The 18,988-nt window shown below is 39.2% G+C and overlaps 1 protein-coding gene across 2 annotated transcripts in view; it reads left to right on the top strand.

The window, feature by feature from the left end:
* The first annotated feature begins 515 nt into the window (after positions 1-515).
* Positions 516-18,988, top strand: part of SLC38A9 (solute carrier family 38 member 9) — a 43,660-nt gene continuing 25,187 nt past the window's right edge. The window contains exons 1-8 of one of the 2 annotated variants that reach the window (XM_048932393.1): positions 516-648; positions 6,173-6,319; positions 13,439-13,571; positions 14,131-14,252; positions 14,386-14,449; positions 14,563-14,656; positions 15,444-15,614; positions 18,145-18,204. In XM_048932393.1, the coding sequence (XP_048788350.1) occupies positions 6,216-6,319; positions 13,439-13,571; positions 14,131-14,252; positions 14,386-14,449; positions 14,563-14,656; positions 15,444-15,614; positions 18,145-18,204 (748 nt within the window). In that variant the 5' untranslated portion in view covers positions 516-648; positions 6,173-6,215. Of the gene's footprint in view, positions 649-886; positions 1,079-6,172; positions 6,320-13,438; positions 13,572-14,130; positions 14,253-14,385; positions 14,450-14,562; positions 14,657-15,443; positions 15,615-18,144; positions 18,205-18,988 lie in introns of those variants that run through there. The other variant, XM_048932394.1, reaches the window with a different exon arrangement.

The following is an 18,988-nucleotide window of genomic DNA, read 5'->3' as shown; positions in this document are numbered from 1 at the left end:
ACCAGGCCTCATTCATGTCACCATTTTTTTGCAATACTTTTTTTGCAGTACGTACATTTGCGCACAACCATTTTCAAGGATGAAGCACAAGAAGAGCAACCCTTCATCAAAAATCTCTGACAACACCTTGAGAACTAAGAACTTCAGCCACTGCCGAGGAACCAGACTATTGCCATTCTTTTACAAAAACAAGGTCAAATATCCCACCTGTTTTACCTTTCTGTTGCTCTCTGTATTTAATAGTTTTTAATAGATAAATATATATATATAAGTTTGTTACTTCTATTCATTATCTAGATTGTATATTATATACGTGGCCAAGACAATTCGTCTTCACTGAACGCAGCCCAGGCAAGCCGAAACGCTGGAGGCCAGCGCTCCAGCCTGTGCCTTTGAAATGCTGACTACGCTGCAGTTTTGCATCGCTGTGAACAATATGTCAAAGCGCACGGCTCCGCATCGTCGCAGCACTTGCAAAGGCGAAGATTGAAGGCGAGAGACGCGACGCAGCACCTCCCCGCCTCCAGCAGCCCCGGCCCAGGCTGGCAGCGCGGGGCGGCGCCGCGCGGCTCGCCGGGAAGCGTAGTTCGGGGCTCGGCGCTCGGGGTCGCTTCCTGTTGTCGGCGCGGAGCGCTGCCGGGGCCGCAGGTAGGAGGCCGCGCCGGCAGGGGGGTCCCGGCGGCAGCGCAGCGGAGCAGCTCGCGTGGAGGGCCGGGGTGCCGCCGCCACGCCTCGCCTCGCCTCGCCTCGCCTCGCCTCGCCTCGCCTCACCGGCGGCGGGGCGGCGAGCGAGGCCGGGGAGCCCCGTGCGCCGCGGGCCGCTTCGCTCCGCCGGCCGGGACGGGCTGAGCCGCGCCCTGCGTACCGCCGGCCGAGGGGGGACCGCGCGGAGGGAGAGGGCAGCACGGGCTGAGTGAGTGCCGGGCCTCGCCGGCCGCTGGCCTGAAGCCGCGTGCGGGGAGCCGAGCGAAACGGAGCGCCGTGCGGGGCGGAGCGCTGCCGAACAGGCAGCTCGCGAGTCGGCGGGAAGCCTGGCTCCGTGCTGACGGCCCGGAGACCTGTTTCCTTAACGGTGGTGGTGGGATCATTAAGTTGTTTAACTTCTTTACGTTCTGATGATTGTAACTATTTTCTTAGAATCTGCGCAAACGTATATGGGTGTCCAAATAATAGCTTCCTTATCTGCTGAAGATAAGCTTGTTTAATTTTTTCTACATTTTACTTTGACGCCATCTGTCAGAAGTTGTGTGCCCCTTGATTCAGCCTGAGGTACTGAAGAGGTTGCTCCAAAAGTACTGCCTCCTATTTATTTCCGTGGCAACTACAACAGATACAGAAAGCACAATAGTACTGTTTGATAGAGGATGCTCCTAGCTACAAAACACTTTTTTTTCAACGTAGTCAGCACATGTAGCTCTGCATTTTTGCCAGTGATGAACAAGAGCCTGCATGCCAAATTCATAAACATATGAAACAGTGAAGGTGCCCTGCTGTCACTGTCACCACTGCTGAAATGCAGCACCCACCACCTCGCTGTGCTCACTCCCACTGCTTGGACTCCAGAAACGTGCAGCAAGTGTCTGTAAATGTCAGTGAGCATCACTTTTTTCCAAATGGAGGAATTCAGTGCCACATGCGCTCATGCATTTCCATGTCACACAGCATTCTGTCAGGCTGCCCCTCTGCTGCCATGTGTCACACAGCAACAACATGTAAAGGAATATTACATTGATGGGAAGGTTCATCCTGTACTGTTATGTCATCAACATTTGCCTGCTGAGGGCCAAGATCATAAAATAGAAGGCATTACTTTCGGAACTGCTCTTGTAGAAACTTAATAGTAATGCAGCCTGTATCTGCAAGCACTGTTAACAAAGCAGACGTTATCTTGACACTGTTTACATGTTTTAGTTTTCAATTGTTGCAGTCCTATGAGAATATGGACAAGCTGACTTGTGTCAAGTTGTCCCCGTTTTAAGGAGCTCTGAATGTATGTCACTACTTTCACTTCTTCAGCACCTTCCAACCTAGGGCTTGTAACCTCAAAAAAAGGAACCTGGAAGCTCTTCTATTCTGCTTTGAAATTCCCTTTTTTCAGGGTAGAGCTTTCTTATTTCTCACAGTTTCTGTGTGTATAGCCTGCAGTATACTTGAGACTTATGCCTTGCCCTTTATTCATCCATAGTGCATCAGTTTTGCTTTTGGTAACATGGAGCTGTTGTGTAAATAGATCTCAGAACTACGTGTTCTGTTTTTCCAGCACCATTTCCAGCTGCACAGACACTGTGGATGGCGCAGTGGAGGCTGTGCTAGTGGTTCCCCTCCCTGCCCTCTTTCCCCCACTCTCCCAGGAAGGTTCTCTGGTGAAGAAGAGTCCTACAAACCAGTTAAGCATGGTCTGAGCTTGTGGGATAACCAGGATAACTGACTAACAACGCAGTTGTCTGCTGTGGTGTATACTTGTTTGGTAACCCCTTTCCATGGCCTAAGCGGAAAGCCTGTACTGATCCATCCGGATGGGTGTTTCATTTTAAGGTATTGACACATGTGCCTGGAGCAGAACTGAGTGCTGGCATAGATTCGCAGCACAAGCAAATTGTACTGTGTGTTTGTCCTCCACTGCAAAGACTAGATCACAGCATCACCAGGCTAGAATGAGAGTTCTCAATCTGGTGATTCATTGTTTTCACTTCTTGAAGCTTTTCAGGCTTTCTAACCAGGAGAACTGGAGGTAGAGAAAGCATAAGTTTGCAGGAGCAAACCATTAATGAAAGTTCACCTCTGGTTTGAATACCACCTGTAAGTCATCCAGAGTGTAGCCTGGAGTGGGACTTGTGCACCTGTTGGTATTGTTTCACAGTTTCTTTACCAGCAGCAGAAAAGCCTGGATTAGTAAATCCTCATTTGCTTGTTACCTGTTGATGGATTTCTGATACAGTGCTTCAGATGGTTGTGGGAGAATTATGAACAGAAGAGAACAAGTCTGTGCAGACTTACCACCATTCATGACACTGACATGGTGTTTGAATTTGTAGGTCTTTAGATTTTAATGATTGTTGAGACTGTGTTGGTAGCATGACGGTTGTGATAAATGATTGGAAGGTTGTGTACAGAATTTTGTCTGTCATAAGTTTTTTTAAAAGATAAAACTCCAAGACTAGGTGAGCATAGGTCAGATTCTTAGTATAAGAGCTCAAGGTAGCTATAACACTACTAAAACAAGCTGGAGAGAAGTATTTGATGTAGTGGAAATGGTCAGGCAATAAGTCTGGATATCACAACCAGCGTAATCCCGTGTATAAGAAATATTTAATGGCAGTGCAATCCAGGCAAGGAGTAGTAGGCATTAGATTAAACAATAATTAATCAGGTTACTTCTTCTGTGTTTTGTTCTTTTGCCTGCAGTTATCTTTTAAGCTACATTGGTTCTGGCTACAGTTGTCATATCATACAGTTTTGATATTATGCAGTTTTCATATCTGCATCTATTTGTAAAGTAGTTAATTTGCTGGTCATAAGCTTCTTTTATCTATTCTGAACAATAAGCACTTACAAGCTAGACTTTTGAAAAGGGTTTATTTTTAAATAGGCTCTTAAGAGGCAAATAAACAGTGCTGTACCCCAAACTATGCTTTCAAGCCTAACTTGGTACATGCTATGTCTTGGAAGGATTGCTTTTCTTTATGGAATATTTGAAAGTGTTCTGGATCCTTTGTAGCCATAGTGCAGAGAAAGTCTTACTGGTGATCATTGTTTTCTGCTTTTTTCAGATTGAATTATAAAGCACAAATGTATTATTTACAAGAGGTTTTAGGGAAGTGATGTATGAAGCGATACTTCATTCACACCATAATCAGAGCCCTGAGGAAGGAAAAGATCTGAGTTGCTCAGTCTTCTGGAAAATTCTGGCTAAATTCACTGATGAGTGTTGCGGTTTGAATTTGTTTCCAATTCCAGTCCATCCACTAGAGATCTAAATTTTAATCTGTGTTGTTTTGGCTAAATCCAGAGTGTGATTTAAACTCAAACAAAAGAGATTGCAAAACACAGAAGGGAGGGATCTCAGTTCCTGAGGTAAGGGTGTACCTGTTTGGGAAAAGTTTGCAGGATGTTAAGCTGAAAAAGACAACAGAACAGAATAAAAAGGAACAGTTAACTGGATTATCAGTCTTCCACTTGAGACTTCCAGTAAAGTTTTACACAGAAAAAAAAGAAGCTATGAGCTGTAGAGATTACCATTAAAAGCAACAAAAATAAAGCCATAAAAACTGTTTTCTCAAGATGCAATCCGAGGGATGCAGAAGGTCTTGGGAATGACAGAGGAACAGGTGGATAGTTGTAGCAGTAGATGAAGTCTCTAATCTCATTGATTTTCTTTCAATAGTGTTAAGCAGTTAGAAGAAGTGCACTGATATGAGTTAAATTGGGAGTATACAGGTCACGAAGGTAGTCAGTAGGGAGAAAAGAGGTGACGTGGAGCTATAGAAAATTATATATGAAATCAGTAGAAGAGAAATGATCAAGAGGGAAGCTATAAATGAGATTTGGAAAGCAATAGTGTTATCTGAAAGGAAATTAAAATATTGCTGTCAATTAAGAAATCTCTTTGTAAATAGTGGTTGTTAAGGGCAAATTGGAAAGCAGTTTTGACAGTGTATAGGAGAGGCAGAAAATCGAGAGGAAATGAGCAGGAATGTGAAAGGTGAGAGTCACCAGAAGATTGTAAAACAAAAAGGGTATTTAAGACATTCCAAATGAAGCCAAAGAAGTAACAGGGATGATGCAGAAGGGAAGGACTTTGGAGTAAAGGGGAGTGCGACAGCAAAAGTGAAGGGTGAGGAAAAGGTAGTGTTATTACGGACTGCAAAGAATGCTTGTACAGTTGTCTTATTTTATCTGATCGCTTTTTGTGATCGGTGTCACTGCCAATATGAACAAGATAAAATCATGCCTTTAAACTTAAAAGACTTAATTCAGATCTTGTATGTTATGAGTTGTAGTGTTACGCATGCTGAAGGCATGAAGGAAGTGGCATCCTTATAGGATGAAATGCCATCATTTGTACTCCTTTGCACAGGCATGCTTGTCCAGGTAGACAAGAAGCCTGATGTAAATTTAAAACAGCTCATTCTATTGTTCCGTTCAGTGCCATCCTTTTCTGATCTTTTGCTATCTCTAGTTCCCACTTATCTTTCCATCAGCCTGTCTACCATACAAAATATCAGGAAACAATTGCACTGGAAAAGCAGAAACCTCTACCATTTTTGCTTGAAAAAGTATGTCCTGGCTGAGGAATTTCAGCAGGTAGCAAGTGTGAGAGCTGTTAAATCATTATGTTTATTCATGTGAACATGAGACTGCATCAAGTCCCATGTGAGGTCTACAATTCAGTTGAAGAAAATATAATTCCATTTGCTTAAAAGCAGCCTGCTTCCTTTTGTTTAGCCTGGAGTGTTCTGAATGCATGCAATACATAATTATTAATGCATTATTAAGCCAGTTGTTGTCTTCAATTCAAAGGACATGGACATGATACACCACTATTATTCAATCTTTGTTCTGGAAAATACACTGGAAAACTGTGTATTTGCTGTAAAGTTTGAAGAAATTTATTGAAACAATAGTCTCTCATAATCTGGATAAGTTGTTCTCAGCTGTTCTGTTGCTAATTGCAAATACAGCTCTTAAAAATCACGGGAGTCTTCCAGTGGAACAGTGGGAACTGGAAAGGAGTCTTATGCTGTGAAGTTGAATAAGACCTACACATAAAAATACTTAATGTTACTTTCCACATGGTGGACTTGTTTTTTGCTACGGTAGCTCAAAATAAATAAATAAATAGATAAAATTCAGATTACAAATTTTTTTCAATCCCAGTGTAAAAGCAGCATCCATCACAGTGCTTTAATTTATATTGGCTGTTGCTGTAGAAGAATCAGAGAACAATGATTTACTGAACACTTTACTTAAATGTGGAGGGTGTTTTGAAATTATGCCTGCTGTGCTTGACCAGTGATGTTTGCATTACTAAATGACAATTCCCAGAAGCAAACTGAAGGAGTTTTGTTTTCTCCTCAGCAGCTTCTGAACCTGTGGAACTGCCAGTTTTAAATTCATTGCAGATATATAGCTTACCTAACTGCATTTGTCTTGTTTTCTTTCTTTTGTTCAGAATAACTGTCAGAGTCTAGAAGAAAGAAGCATATTCATCAGATATGGAGGAGGATACAAAGCCTCTCTTGATTCCTGTAGGAGGCGATGAAAGTAATTATGGAATCATGAATATCCAGTTTAATCCAGAAGATTTTAAATGCAAAAGGTGAGATGAAGCATACAGAATGATTCTGTGGTGGTTTTCTGTCTAATTTTTGCTTGCAGCAGCAGAATTCTATGAAGACATATAACTATTATTTGGAAACTAGGGTCTAAGTGCAATTTTGTCTCTGTACTATGTTTTCTCTAAGCACCAGATGATTTTTATTTAACACAACAAAATGAAATGTTGGGACTGTATGAAGGCTTGCCAGATGCAGTAGGTGAGTGGCTGTCAATGTGTGTGAATGGCTGTGCGTGCATTCTGAAGGTGATATGGGGAAGAATATATTTTTAACTCATACTGAGGAAATATTTTGTCTTTAGGAACGCTATAGCATTTCTTTGGTGTTTTTTTTTTTTAGAGCAAATACGAAAAATAGAACAGCTTGCTCTTTTTGCTTTAGCTGCAAAAATAAGATCTAGCTAAGCAATAATTTTCTCATGTATAATAATGTTCTCATACAATTTAACAGTTTTGTTCCTCAAAGGAGCTCAGAAGAGGAGAATTCCTCTGCTGTGGCAGTTAAGGTTTTGTGAGCTGTTGTTTGTTATTAAATCAAAACTGAGATCAGAATGAGGACTGCCCTTCTTGTGTTAGCTGGAGACAGCAGTTACACTTTTTTACAAAAAAGAATACCTTGTGCTTTAGGACTGTGGTTTTACTCCTTTGCCTCATTTTTTTTTTCTCTTTCCATCAAGCATCCTATTTAAGTATTGCAGGCTTCCCGTAGAAGCTGAAGATGGCACTGTTGTATACAAATTCCTTTTACTTGTGGCCACTTCAGCAAGAGTTTTTGAAGTTGGTGAATTCCTGCTGTCTCAGCCTGGACTTGTAGCTTTAGAAAGCCATACGAGACGATATGTTAGACAGGGCTAAATAACTTCTCATCTATATGAGGGAAAGGGATGGAAGATGGAGGGAAGACAAAAGTAGGAATTAGCACACGGGAACAATGAAACAGAAAAGGTGTGAGCATGTGCAGAACAATTTATATAAAGATTAGAAAACAGTAGAGGTGGAAAAAGGGATTGTGCAAACTACCTTTTTAGTTCACCTTATTCCTGTGGAGTGTCAGTCCCTCACAGCTCCTCTGACAGAGGAAGACTGCTAATTTTTATAGAGGTTCTGGGGAGCTCTTTATGTTGAAGACTGCATGTGTTGTGTTGGAAGAGCAGCGAGTTTCAAGAAGTAATGAGAGAAGTCTGCTCCGTTGTGACATAAAACCAAGATCCACTTTTCAAAAGTGAAGTATTCATTCCTTATTGTGCTTTTTATTGTCCATGTGATTTCTTAAATTTGGTGATTCAACTTCATAAAACATTACAAACTGGTGTTTAGTTCTCTCTACAAAAGCAGTAGATGTTCCTGAATGTTCCTGGATTGTATTTCTACCTTCATGACCTCCAGCAGATCCATTCTCTTTGTCCTTATTGTTCCTCCCTTAATTTCCTTCTTCCATTTAGAACATGCTAGTCTTTTGTCTTCCAAGCATGCAGAGGCACAAAGACAATGGGCATCAGATCTGGGATATCAGAAAGACCTGGAAATCACTGTGGTGCCAAACAAGGTTGAATTTCTATCTTTTAGAAGGCATAGCACAAATTTCAGGTTGGATATTAGGAAAAGCTTCTCCAAAAGGGTGATTGGGCACTGTAACAGGCTGCCCAGGGAAGCTGTGGAATCACTGTCCCTGGAGGTGTTCAGAAAGCATGTGGGTGTCTTACTAAATGGTCACGGTTTTGTGGGCAACACTGATGGTAGATGGACAGACTAGATGGCCTTTGAGATTCTGACCTTAATGATACTATGATTCTATGATCTTTAGAACAAGAAACAAGGAAGAAGAGCTTGCCTTAACATGGTCAGAGCAATACTGGGGACTGTGTGGTCTTGGAAGTGTGACTGGAAAGGGATTGCTCTTTCGATCTTCAGGGAGATGTAGCTGAAGGGAGAAAGGTTTATCATCCGAAAAGATCCAATGGTGCAAATGCAGTAATAGTACATGATGTGCTCTGCTTAGTTGCTCCTTTTTTAAACTCACTGTTCAGAAACTATAATCAGATGTAGGTATGTGGTCACTTACCACAAATTTTCAGAATCCCTATTAAGCTTTGAGATCGGTATCAAAGAGTTCTTTGTAATCTTTTAAAGTTCATTTTGTCCTTTTTTGATACTGTTCTGTTCCTTTGCTTGGGTTTTGGGATTTGACTTCATTTACATAGTTACTTGGTTTTCTTAAAAGCTTGGAAGATTTAGGATTTTGAAAGGCGTGTTTTTCATTACTTAAAAACAATGAACAAATTGCTTTTTTTAATAGAACTTTAAATTATTTTATCTAGTATTCTCCTAGTATTCTGGGCAAAATACAGAGCTACTTTTAACACTCTCAAAGGGGGTTCTTCACAATGACCGGAATTTCTTGCACTCTATTAGGCTTGTTTGCCTGTTTTATAGGGCCCTTTGAAAGCCAGACTGTCATTGTAATGGCTTGGTGATGCTTACTATATTCAAGGGATAGCAGGTTTTTTTTCTTCTTAATGCTCTTTAAACATACTTTTTGTCAGTGTATTGTTTTGCATGTGAAAAACAGTGCCCCTTGTAAGGGAAGACCAAGCCTTCTGTGCTTTTTTTTTCCCCTCGATTCCTTTTGAAGTTCCATGATGTTCTCTTACAATGCAGGAAAGATCAGAAGGTGAAATTAAACAGTTACAAATTAAACAGTGTTTGTGGGTGGCAGTCAGATAAGCTTTTCTCATGTGAAATTATTTCCTTTTCGTTTTAACGTTTCTCTTAACTTAAAAAAATAGATAATGGTAAAGGCTGACTTCCATGGCAGCTACAGTTTCTGCATTCTTGCTTTTACTTCTCCAAATCCACGTGAACTTTTTATTCCATTGCTTGGTTTTCATATTTCTGTATCACTAACATTTCTACTAATTCCTAATCATACTACTTCCTCACAAGACCTCTCTATGAGCCTTCTTACCTGTTGTAAGAGAGGTGTAGAATGTCTTTACCTTTGACAGAGGGAAAGTGCTTGAAATGTGGTGTGGCAAAGCTTGTGGTACTTTATTTGCTAAACTGGTGTGCATCCTCTAAAGGATTATCGCAGTTCTGCTTCCATCGAGTATTTTAAGGTAGTTGTGTGGTCATGCACTGATCATTATAATTACAGTGGTAAATATGAATATGGGAAAAGGTTAAGTTGCCAAGAGAATAAAGACCTTATAGGATACACTGTAAGTATACTTAAAATTCATTACTTAAAATTCATACAGCTTAGATGGTAGAAATCAAGTCATGGAGTTGTTTGGAGCTGGTTTCCTCAAGGTAAGTACAATAACATCTGTAGTGATCAGGTGGAAGAAATATCAATCTATGAATCCACAGTCAATATAGATATTGACTATAGATATCTATATCCATAGTTTTTCTTACTACTTTTGCTCCTTACTTTAATTTCCATGACAGTGAAGCAGTTTCATTTCATAGTTTCTTCTGTGCACTGTACAGTGATCCCGTAATGATTTGGTGACTAATAATAATATTTTCAATCTCCTGAAAAAGTAGCTAACAGATGTGGAGTTTGTTGAAGAAATCTGTGTAATAAGCTTCTTGTGGTCTTTTTGGAGGGAAAAAAATAAATTGTGCTATTCCTATGAAATTGTGCTATTTCAGTTATGAAAAGTTGTTAATAACATCACACAGATCTAAAACACGTTCAACAGCATTAAAAACTACACTGTAAGGGCTTAGTTCTCCAGAAACAGTTGTTAGCTATTTAAAAATATTTCAGCTAAAAGGTAAGGTAGGTATTAGCTGTACTGCTTCACTGCTCTGCAAAATAGAATACCTTTCTGAAAATATCCAGAAATGAGATGTGTCACCTTACAGGTGCTAGCAGCTGTGAGATTATATGTAGCTTGCAAAACAAAATTACTTATTCTGTTCTTTCCTCAACCTTCCCAATCCAACATTTGAGGTTTACACAGAGTAATATTTGGAAACAGCTCTAATTGTGAGCATCTCTTCTCATTTTCTTTGCTACCCAAGTTCATAATATGAGAAAATTTGGACTACAGCTTTCTTTTTTTGTAGACCAGGGCTAGATTTTCATTAACTGTGTTTCTTTGTGAGAGAAATAAGTAGTAGATGAGCAAGTTACAGGTTTGCAGGGAATGGTTTCTGAAGTACATGTGCAAGGGGTAATGTGTGGGAGGTAAGGACCTCCTGCATGGAATCCTGCATGTAGTCTCTACTCACTCTGTTGTGGAAAACAGCCGTGTTTTACTGGTGTGTTTGTCCTGCTAAAAAGAGCATTGGTTTTCATGCTAGCTATTGAAATACAAGTTGTAATTGTGTTTGTTGGTGTGGATATAATACATTTGTGGATACTGTCATCTATCTCAGTGCATAGTAGTTGTCTGTACTGTTCTGCATTAATAGTCACAGCCTTTAGTCATGGAGCCTCTCCCCTTCCCTCAGATCACATTGCCCCGCATCCTTTTCATACTCGTTTTGCCACATGAGCTATACAGTGAGATTGCTTGTGTAAATCAGGAAGTTTTCTAGGATCTGTTGCAACTGCAGATGCTTGTATGTGCAGACTGCGTGGCTACTAAGCTTAAGGTCCCTTAGAAAGAGTTTACCAAAATGCAGCCCAAATTGTGTCCTACCTCCTTTGGGCTTTGAAAATCTTAAAGTACTCTCTTGAAAGCTTTTGGACATGTGTGATTATGCCCTACGGCCAGTCTTTGATCTGAGTATGACTGGGGGCTGGGTAATGGCCTTGATCCTAAACAAGAGTGCCACCTACGCCCAATGAGATCAAAGAGGAAGATTATGTCCTAGTCTGCCTACCTAACTTAGAAATGTTTTCTGGGAGACCTGTAGCAACTGTAGAACTGATGAGGGATCAGTCTGTCTTATCATAGTCACTTGCTCAAAATGACTGGAGGTATTCTGAGGGAAAAAAATCAACTACTGCTTTAGATCATTATCACTCTCATCTGGTGTACACCAGAAGGGTGCAGCTGATGTTACCAGAAGGGGAAGTCACCCAAGCATTGTCTGCATTAAACATGTATTCCTCCAGGCAGAAAGCAGCAGCAACGCAAATGCAGAATTTCATTGGGGTTATTTTGTGTTATTTTGCTTGTTTGTTTGTTTGTTTCCATCACACATATATTTGATTCTAAATCATGCTATTCTGTTGTATAGAATAGTGACATTTTGCTTATTCAGTCCAGACAATGATCAAAATACTGAAGAAAATGAAAAGTGTACTTTCAGTTATATTTCATGTTTTAATTTAAAAAAAAAGAGCTCATTTGAGGAGGCATTCAAACATATCATGTTTCCTGTTTTCATTGCGACAATCTTTATTATACAGCTCTTCTAATGAGATATTTTTTGCAGCAGTGTCCAATGACTGGATCAACCCAATACATTTGGAGCTAAAAAAAGTTAAGTCTCATAAAGCTGACAATCCATGAGTATTTTTGTTTGCGAAGGTGCACTTCAGGCTTGAACATTAAGGCTATGGCTTAAAATTTATTTCTGTTTAGTTGTGACAAAGTCTTAATTAATTGTTTATAGGAACACCCTAGAAGTCCACATACATAATCAGCATTTTCCCCTTCATTTTGTGAACTCTTTTCAAACAAACAAACAAACAAAAAAAAAAAAAAAACCAAACCCACCTCAGTGTGGAATGCTGTAAGAACTGAAAAGTGTCCATTTTCATTTTAGTGTATATGAAATGGTTTAGCAAGTCTAAGCAATTTTTTTCCATAGTGAAGGAGGATATATAAGTAATGATGTCTTAAGATGAAGGAAAGAATGATTAACTTGTAAAGGAGTGAAGAGAGATAGTTTTCTCTGATTGTTTAGATTTTTCTTTACTGGTTTACATTTCTCCTACAGATACTCATAACTGCTGTGCCTGTTAAACATTCAGGAATGAGGCCATGCTAGAACTTAGCATCATCTTTTCAAAGATATCACAGCTGATTTCAGAGCAATATTCCTTTTCTTTCCTCTGGATAAATGGGAAGGAAATGCTTAATTATTCACATGAGAAAAGAATGAAACCTTTGTTACTGAGAGCAGTGGCAGAAAGGTTTCCTTTGTAGGTCTGAGCCAGAAAAGTGTATTGAGGATGTCATTCAAATAGACCATAATCGTATTACAGTAAAAATGACATGGATTTATTGCTAATTTAATTTTTACTGTTGGTAGCCTTAAACATGATGAAATCTCTGCTAAAGATTTGTTGTAGCATCAGGAGCAGGAAAAACTGCAGCTATCACTCTGCTCCACGAGTAGGTACACATAGAGAAAACTTTGGTGGAGGTGGCTGCATTCTTCTGCAGTGGCTGTGACCATACTTGCAGTACCTGTATAACTAGAGAAAAGGGAAAGGAAGGCCACCTTCCTGCTGTAGTCTGTGTTCAAGAGGGTATGTCTGAACTGTGGAGCATCTGTTGCTGGGAATCTCGTTCTCTGTAATTAGTCTAAATTCGAAAGGAAATCTGAAGGTGATTCAGAATTGAAAGTGGACATCTACTTTTCAGTGGCAAAGTGTAGTCCTGGTTTCTTTGGCTCAAAAGTACCACACTGATTTGTTTGGGCTTGGTTCCATCTGCATTAAACACAATTTTATGCAGAGTTTTTGGCTAGATTATTAGTTCCCAGCCTTTTTTTTAGCAGGTTCTCATTACCTCTGCTTATTCCTCTTTTTCTCTATCTTTTTTCTGTTTCTGCCTTACTTGTGCCTTCTGTTTCAAGCTCTATTCATCATGGCTAGTTCTGGCAGCACAAGTTATAAATGTTAATGTGCTTGGCCAAGCTCATTAACGTTGTATTACTCATGTGACTCATTGCTGAGAGCTAGTAGAATGGATATTAGGTCTGAATTTTGATGTTAGGTTGTTGTGCAGAGTCTGAGCAATGTAGATTATATAAAGATTTGATGGTTTCACTCGCAGCATTTGTTTTTTGTCAATGAATGACAGACGTGGCCAGAGTGATTCTAAGCTGTTCTCTGAATTATGTTAACTCTTGTAGTACAGGATTGCTAAAAATATTCCTCTCTTTTCATTTTTCATCCCCCTCCTTTAGACCATTTCATGTGGAGCCTACAAACATAGTCAGCGCCAATGATGACATGCAAAGAGTCTCTGACGAAGCTTCAGCAATGAATAAGCGGATTCATTACTATAGCAGGCTCACATCTCCTTCAGACAAGGCATTGGTGAGACAAAGACAGGGCCAGATGAACTGAGTGTTGGGTCTTCCACAGCCTAGGTATATAAAAGAAGTACAAACAATGGTAGGGGGGAAACTAATTGTAGTTTGCTTTGAAGTAGATATCTAGTAGCTGAGTATCTTGACAGAGTTTCCTGTTATCACAAGTCAAGATCAAATTCTTCTGTCTTTACCATCTAAGAAAAGATATAGTTTTAATTTTGAAAGAGTGGTCCAGGCTGCCCAGATAGGTGTACTCATTGCTGCCCTTTATGAGGAGGATTTAAGCACCAATCAGCTGTGGTGATTGAGCTATGTCTGTGTGATTGAGCTCTGTATGTCACCAGTCTTTTTCAGTAGAAAATCTGCCTTTCTACTGCTTAGTTAAGAATCCAGTGAACGTTTTTTAATGTTCTTAAAAAAAAAAAAATCATGGCCCACCTTTTTTTTCTTTTAAAGTGTGCTTTTCCTGGAAAGATTTTGTTTTACAGCAGTTGACTTGCTGTGTTTGGGGTAATATTTATTTTGATGCTACTAATAATCATTCCTTTTTATTCTTTTGTTAGGTTGCTCCTGATCACGTACTTCCAGCTCCTGATGAAATCTATGTATATAGTCCGTTAGGAACTGCATTTAAAGTTGACAGTTGCACAGATGGCTATGGTAAAAACTCCAGTATAGTGACAATGTATGTTAAGCACCTTCTCATACAGTAGCCATAAATTGCGTTTTTTTAAATATTCTGTATTTTATCTAAGAAAGTAGTATGGAGTAAGAGTCTTTTTAAAATCATTCACTGACTTTTTATCTTTTCTTCCTAGATTTGTGATATGGAATACAATGATGGGCACGTCTATATTAAGTATCCCATGGGGAATAAAGCAGGTAAAAATATGAAAAACATATGGTTATGAAAATGTTTTTGGCAATATGGCTCGCTCTTCTTTTTTCTGTAGTGTTATTGATACTTACAGAGTTGTTTTTTTCCCTCTAAACAGGCAGGATTTACTTCTGGAATCATTCTCATCATACTGATGGGCATTCTGACACTTTATTGCTGTTACAGAGTTGTGAAATCACGAAAAATGATACGTAAGCTTCATAATGCAAATATTTCCACAAAACTGTGAAATACAGAGTTCCAATAGTTTGTCGTATGCCTGTACACTGGAATATTTGTATATAAAAAATAAATTGTGTCTGAATATAAAGGAATGAGGTTCTTCTTGTCATTTAGCCATCTGAGAACTGCAGTTCTGCTGTCTCATATGCACAACTGAAGGCATTTATGTATTCTGCAGTCTGTGTTGGATACAGTTTATGCATGATTGCGTCATTGAGGGTGTATCTACTTTGAGTGTATTTTTATTGTTCAATACTCATAACTGTTGTTCTTTTACATATAAACTACCACCCTATTTGTTCAAATAAAAGGTAGTTAGTATCTACTGCTCCAGCATGTAGCTCATTTCCAAGTATTGTTGAGGACTGTTACTTCTGCAGAAAGACTCAGCTGCAAATGTAAGCATGCATTTTTTTTGGCCCAAACCCTTAGTGCCTGTGCTTCTGAAAGTACTCAAAGTAGTAGTATTGCTGCGTTTCTTCAAGGTAAAGCCTCTAATTCTTCAGGCTCCCCATGTAGAACAAGCAACATTAATGTCATAACCTATGTGAGGAAGAACAGCATTCTGAATTTGTACTTAAAATTTAATAGCAATCTTCTTAGCTCTTTGAAACCCTCAGAATTTGTGTCAGAATTCAGAAAAAATCAACTTGTTCATTTATGAAGAATTCTTGTGACCCTAATATAACATAACATTTTGTTTAGATTTCTAAATTTTTTTATTACTATGATTTGTTTATTTTTAATCTTCTTCAGCTTTAACAGATACCTCGAACTGGGAATTCCCAGATGTTTGCAAGTATTATTTTGGATCTTTCGGTCAGTGGTCAAGCCTGTTATTTTCTATGGTATCTCTTGTTGGAGCCATGGTCGTTTATTGGGTGCTTATGTCCAACTTTCTGTTCAACACAGGAAAGTTTATATACAGTAAGTATTAATCTTTGGTTAATTTAAACAGCTGTCTTGTTTAAAGATCAAAACTTTGGTTTATATTCAGAAAGGATTGTCCCTTGTACTTAATCTTGATTTTGTTACTTTCTGTGAACAGTCGAGTGAGAATAAGTATGGATTTATAGGCATAGTCACTTACATGTTTTCAAAGCCAGTTTCTCAATTTCTCAGTATGTGTTTCTAATAAATGACAAAGTACCAGTTAACTGGCTTGCAAGTGAGTGCAGACTTCTTGGTCTAGTTTAAAAAATGTGTTTTCGTTGTTGGGCTTAAAAAAAATTCCACACTCAATCCTGACTTGTTTCTTTCCACCCCTCCTTGTTTGTGCTGATGTAACTATTCAGAATGATCCAGGTTAATGAAAAAGATCTCCACCTAAGAATCACAGAATCATAGAATTGTGCAGGTTGGAAAAGACCTTGAAGATCATCAAATCCAACCACAACCTAACCAAACTATTATAAAACCTAATACTAACAACCTTCTGCTAAATCGTGTCCCTAAGCACCACATCCTAACAGATTTTAAACACATCCAGGGATGGTGAATCAACCACATCCCTAGGAAGCCTGCTTAACAAACCTTTCTGTAAAAAAGTTTTCCTGTTACCCAACCTAAACCTCCCCTGGTGCAACTTGAGGCCACTTCTCTTCATCCTGTCACCTGTCATCAATGAAAAGAGACCAATCCCACACTCTCTGCAATCACCTTTCAGGTGCTGGAAGGGAGCAATAAAATCTCCCCTCAGCCTCCTTTTCCCCAGACTAAACAGCCCCAGTTCCTTCAATCTCCCCTCGTAGGCCATGTTCTCCAAGCCCTTCACAAGCCTTGTTGCCCTTCTTTGGACCTGCTCCAGCACCTCAGTGTCGTTTCTGTACTGAGGTGCCCAAAACTGAACACAGTACGTGAGCTGAGACCTCACCAATGCTGAGTACAGGGGCAGGATGACTTCCCTAGTCCTGCTCACCTCACCATTTCTGATACAAGCCAGGATGCCATTGGCCTTCTTGGCCACATTTCTGGCTTATATTCAGCCAACTGTCCATCATTACACCAGGGTCCCTTTCTGTTAGGCAAAGTCCCGTTCTCTCAGGCAAAAAAAAAAAGTTTAATTCTAGGTTCCAGCAAATGAAGTGTATATATATGTATATAGCCATATAGACCATTTCTCCTAGCATCCTTAAAGGAATGATGAACAGTAGGACAGCGGGAGAACAATTTTTAGTCTGGCATTGCTACAGAAGAAAATCTTGGTTAGTTACATCCTTGTATGTGCGCAGACACAGAGGCTTTTGTGGATACAATCAATTAGGTATGTAGAGTTATGAGTATAAAAGATGGAATTGTGAGCTTTGAAAATCTGACTAAGAGTGTTGAATAGCACTACTGAGTTTTAAAGGCTTCTGTTTTGAATGTACTTAACAAATCTTTTTTGAAGCATGTAACAGCAAAGATGCTTATGCCTCCTAAGCAAATAATTAGAGTCTCACCATCCCTGAAGGACACACGTTACTTTATTGAGTAACGAATGCATTATTTTATAATTCTTATGTTCTTAAGGTTGCAGTACATAGTTATTACAGAGTTTGTCTTTCTTTATAAGGTTAGCATTTTAATCCTTGCCAAAACATTCTGATTCTGTTAAGCAAATTTGAGAATCATCACAATAGGTCTTCTTCTAGGAAAAGCAATTCCTTTCTGTACGAGAGACAAGCTGCTCTTAATTGCTTTAAAAATCGGAACCCTTCTACCCTATTTGATTTTCTGCGTGCATAATACTTCCACATGCAGCAGAAGCAAATTTTAACCATAGGGATACTAATTAGATTTCCAGGCTGATGGGCTTTTTCTGCATGCATCAATATATATGTATAAGGAGACAGCACTCTTTTACTGATAAAGTTTGAGAAACCTGAAAATTTTTACTTGCAGTGAAGTCGCATAGCAGTACAGTTGAGATAAAGTACTAAGAGAGATGACTGTAGATACTGAGACTTAGACATTTTTCCAGACTTGACATTATTTAAAGAACAACATGGAGGGGAAAAAGAAAAAAAACAGAACATCCTTCAGGCTCTGAAGAACGGTTAGAAAAAATGAGTAGGGGAAGCTTTATCTATATAATATTGTATGGATTAAGATTATGGTTAAGAATTACTTTTTTTTTTTTCTGTCACAAAATAAACTGATTTTTGAGATGTATCTCCTCAGTACTCTACTATGCAGTGCTGCAGTCAAGGAGCAGGGACTGGTGGACATGTGCTGGGGGAGTAGGAATGAGCAGCTGGAAGGGTATGCTTGGGTATTGCATAGATGGAGGGGACTGCTGAGAACAAAGTGGTGCAGTGGTCCTTGAAATACCCATCTGAGGTTAGTGGGAATTGCCAATTGCATATTGCAGCTCTGATGTTATTCTTTCAAAATGTTTCCTTAACATTTTTGTTAACGGGTAAAAGCCTAATAGAAGAATCAGAACATTGCTAATACAATTTTTTTTTTTTTTCAGACTTTGTTCATGATATCAATGTAACAGATATTGTTCCAGGCACAAATGGAAGTAACAAAGGTAAGAAGCACTTACTATTTGGAGGGGAGGGAGTTTCAAGGCAGTTTTCATGCATGAATTTTAACCCTGTTACAGCTATAAAATGTGTAAACAAAGTTCTAACTGTTTTTAGAAAGCTAATGTTTTCTATCTGGAGTTTCTGCTTCTACAGATAACTACACTTGGAAAGATTTATAATTTAAAATGAAACAGCAGGGGGGAGAGGACAAGGCTTAAGAAATATATTACGAGTTAATGTATACCCAGCTAGGTACTCCTAAAAGCCATGAATGTTAGATCAGTTAACAGTTGTGTGATTGGGAGTTTCCTTAAGGAATTTTAACCTTTGCACCCTGAAACTGAGGCATAGGAAGTGTGTTTTCTGTTGAAAATTCTTGGCTGGGATGTTTTTGTGCCTTAATAACTCTGCAGGATTTATTTACTTATTTATTTATTTTAATGCTGTTAGCATTTTTTTTTAATTGCTGAACATAGAAAGAAATAGCATCTGGCTGCACGAGTGTTCACTTGTTTTCGCGGAGACTCTAATGTGCTCTAAGACAAGAATCTGCATTCAATTATGAAGATGGATTGAGAGTTTTCAAATAGGCAGAGTGTAACACACAGTGAAGGCAGGAGCTTGCACGTCATCAGCTTCAGGTCTTTCTGCCTTGATGTACTAAATAACTTGATGTGTAGCTCTATTTTATGAAGCTGAAAGTTTTCTTTATTCTAAGCTCTTCTGGGGATAGAGAAACACTTCAGAAACAGCTGTGTCATGCCAGCTGTAATAGTGTTGCTGGAG

This window comes from Lagopus muta, chromosome Z (assembly GCF_023343835.1).
Source record: "Lagopus muta isolate bLagMut1 chromosome Z, bLagMut1 primary, whole genome shotgun sequence".
Classification (NCBI taxonomy): Eukaryota; Metazoa; Chordata; class Aves; order Galliformes; family Phasianidae; genus Lagopus; species Lagopus muta.
Note: the sequence above shows the minus strand (reverse complement) of the source record. Positions and strands in the feature narration are given on the sequence as shown.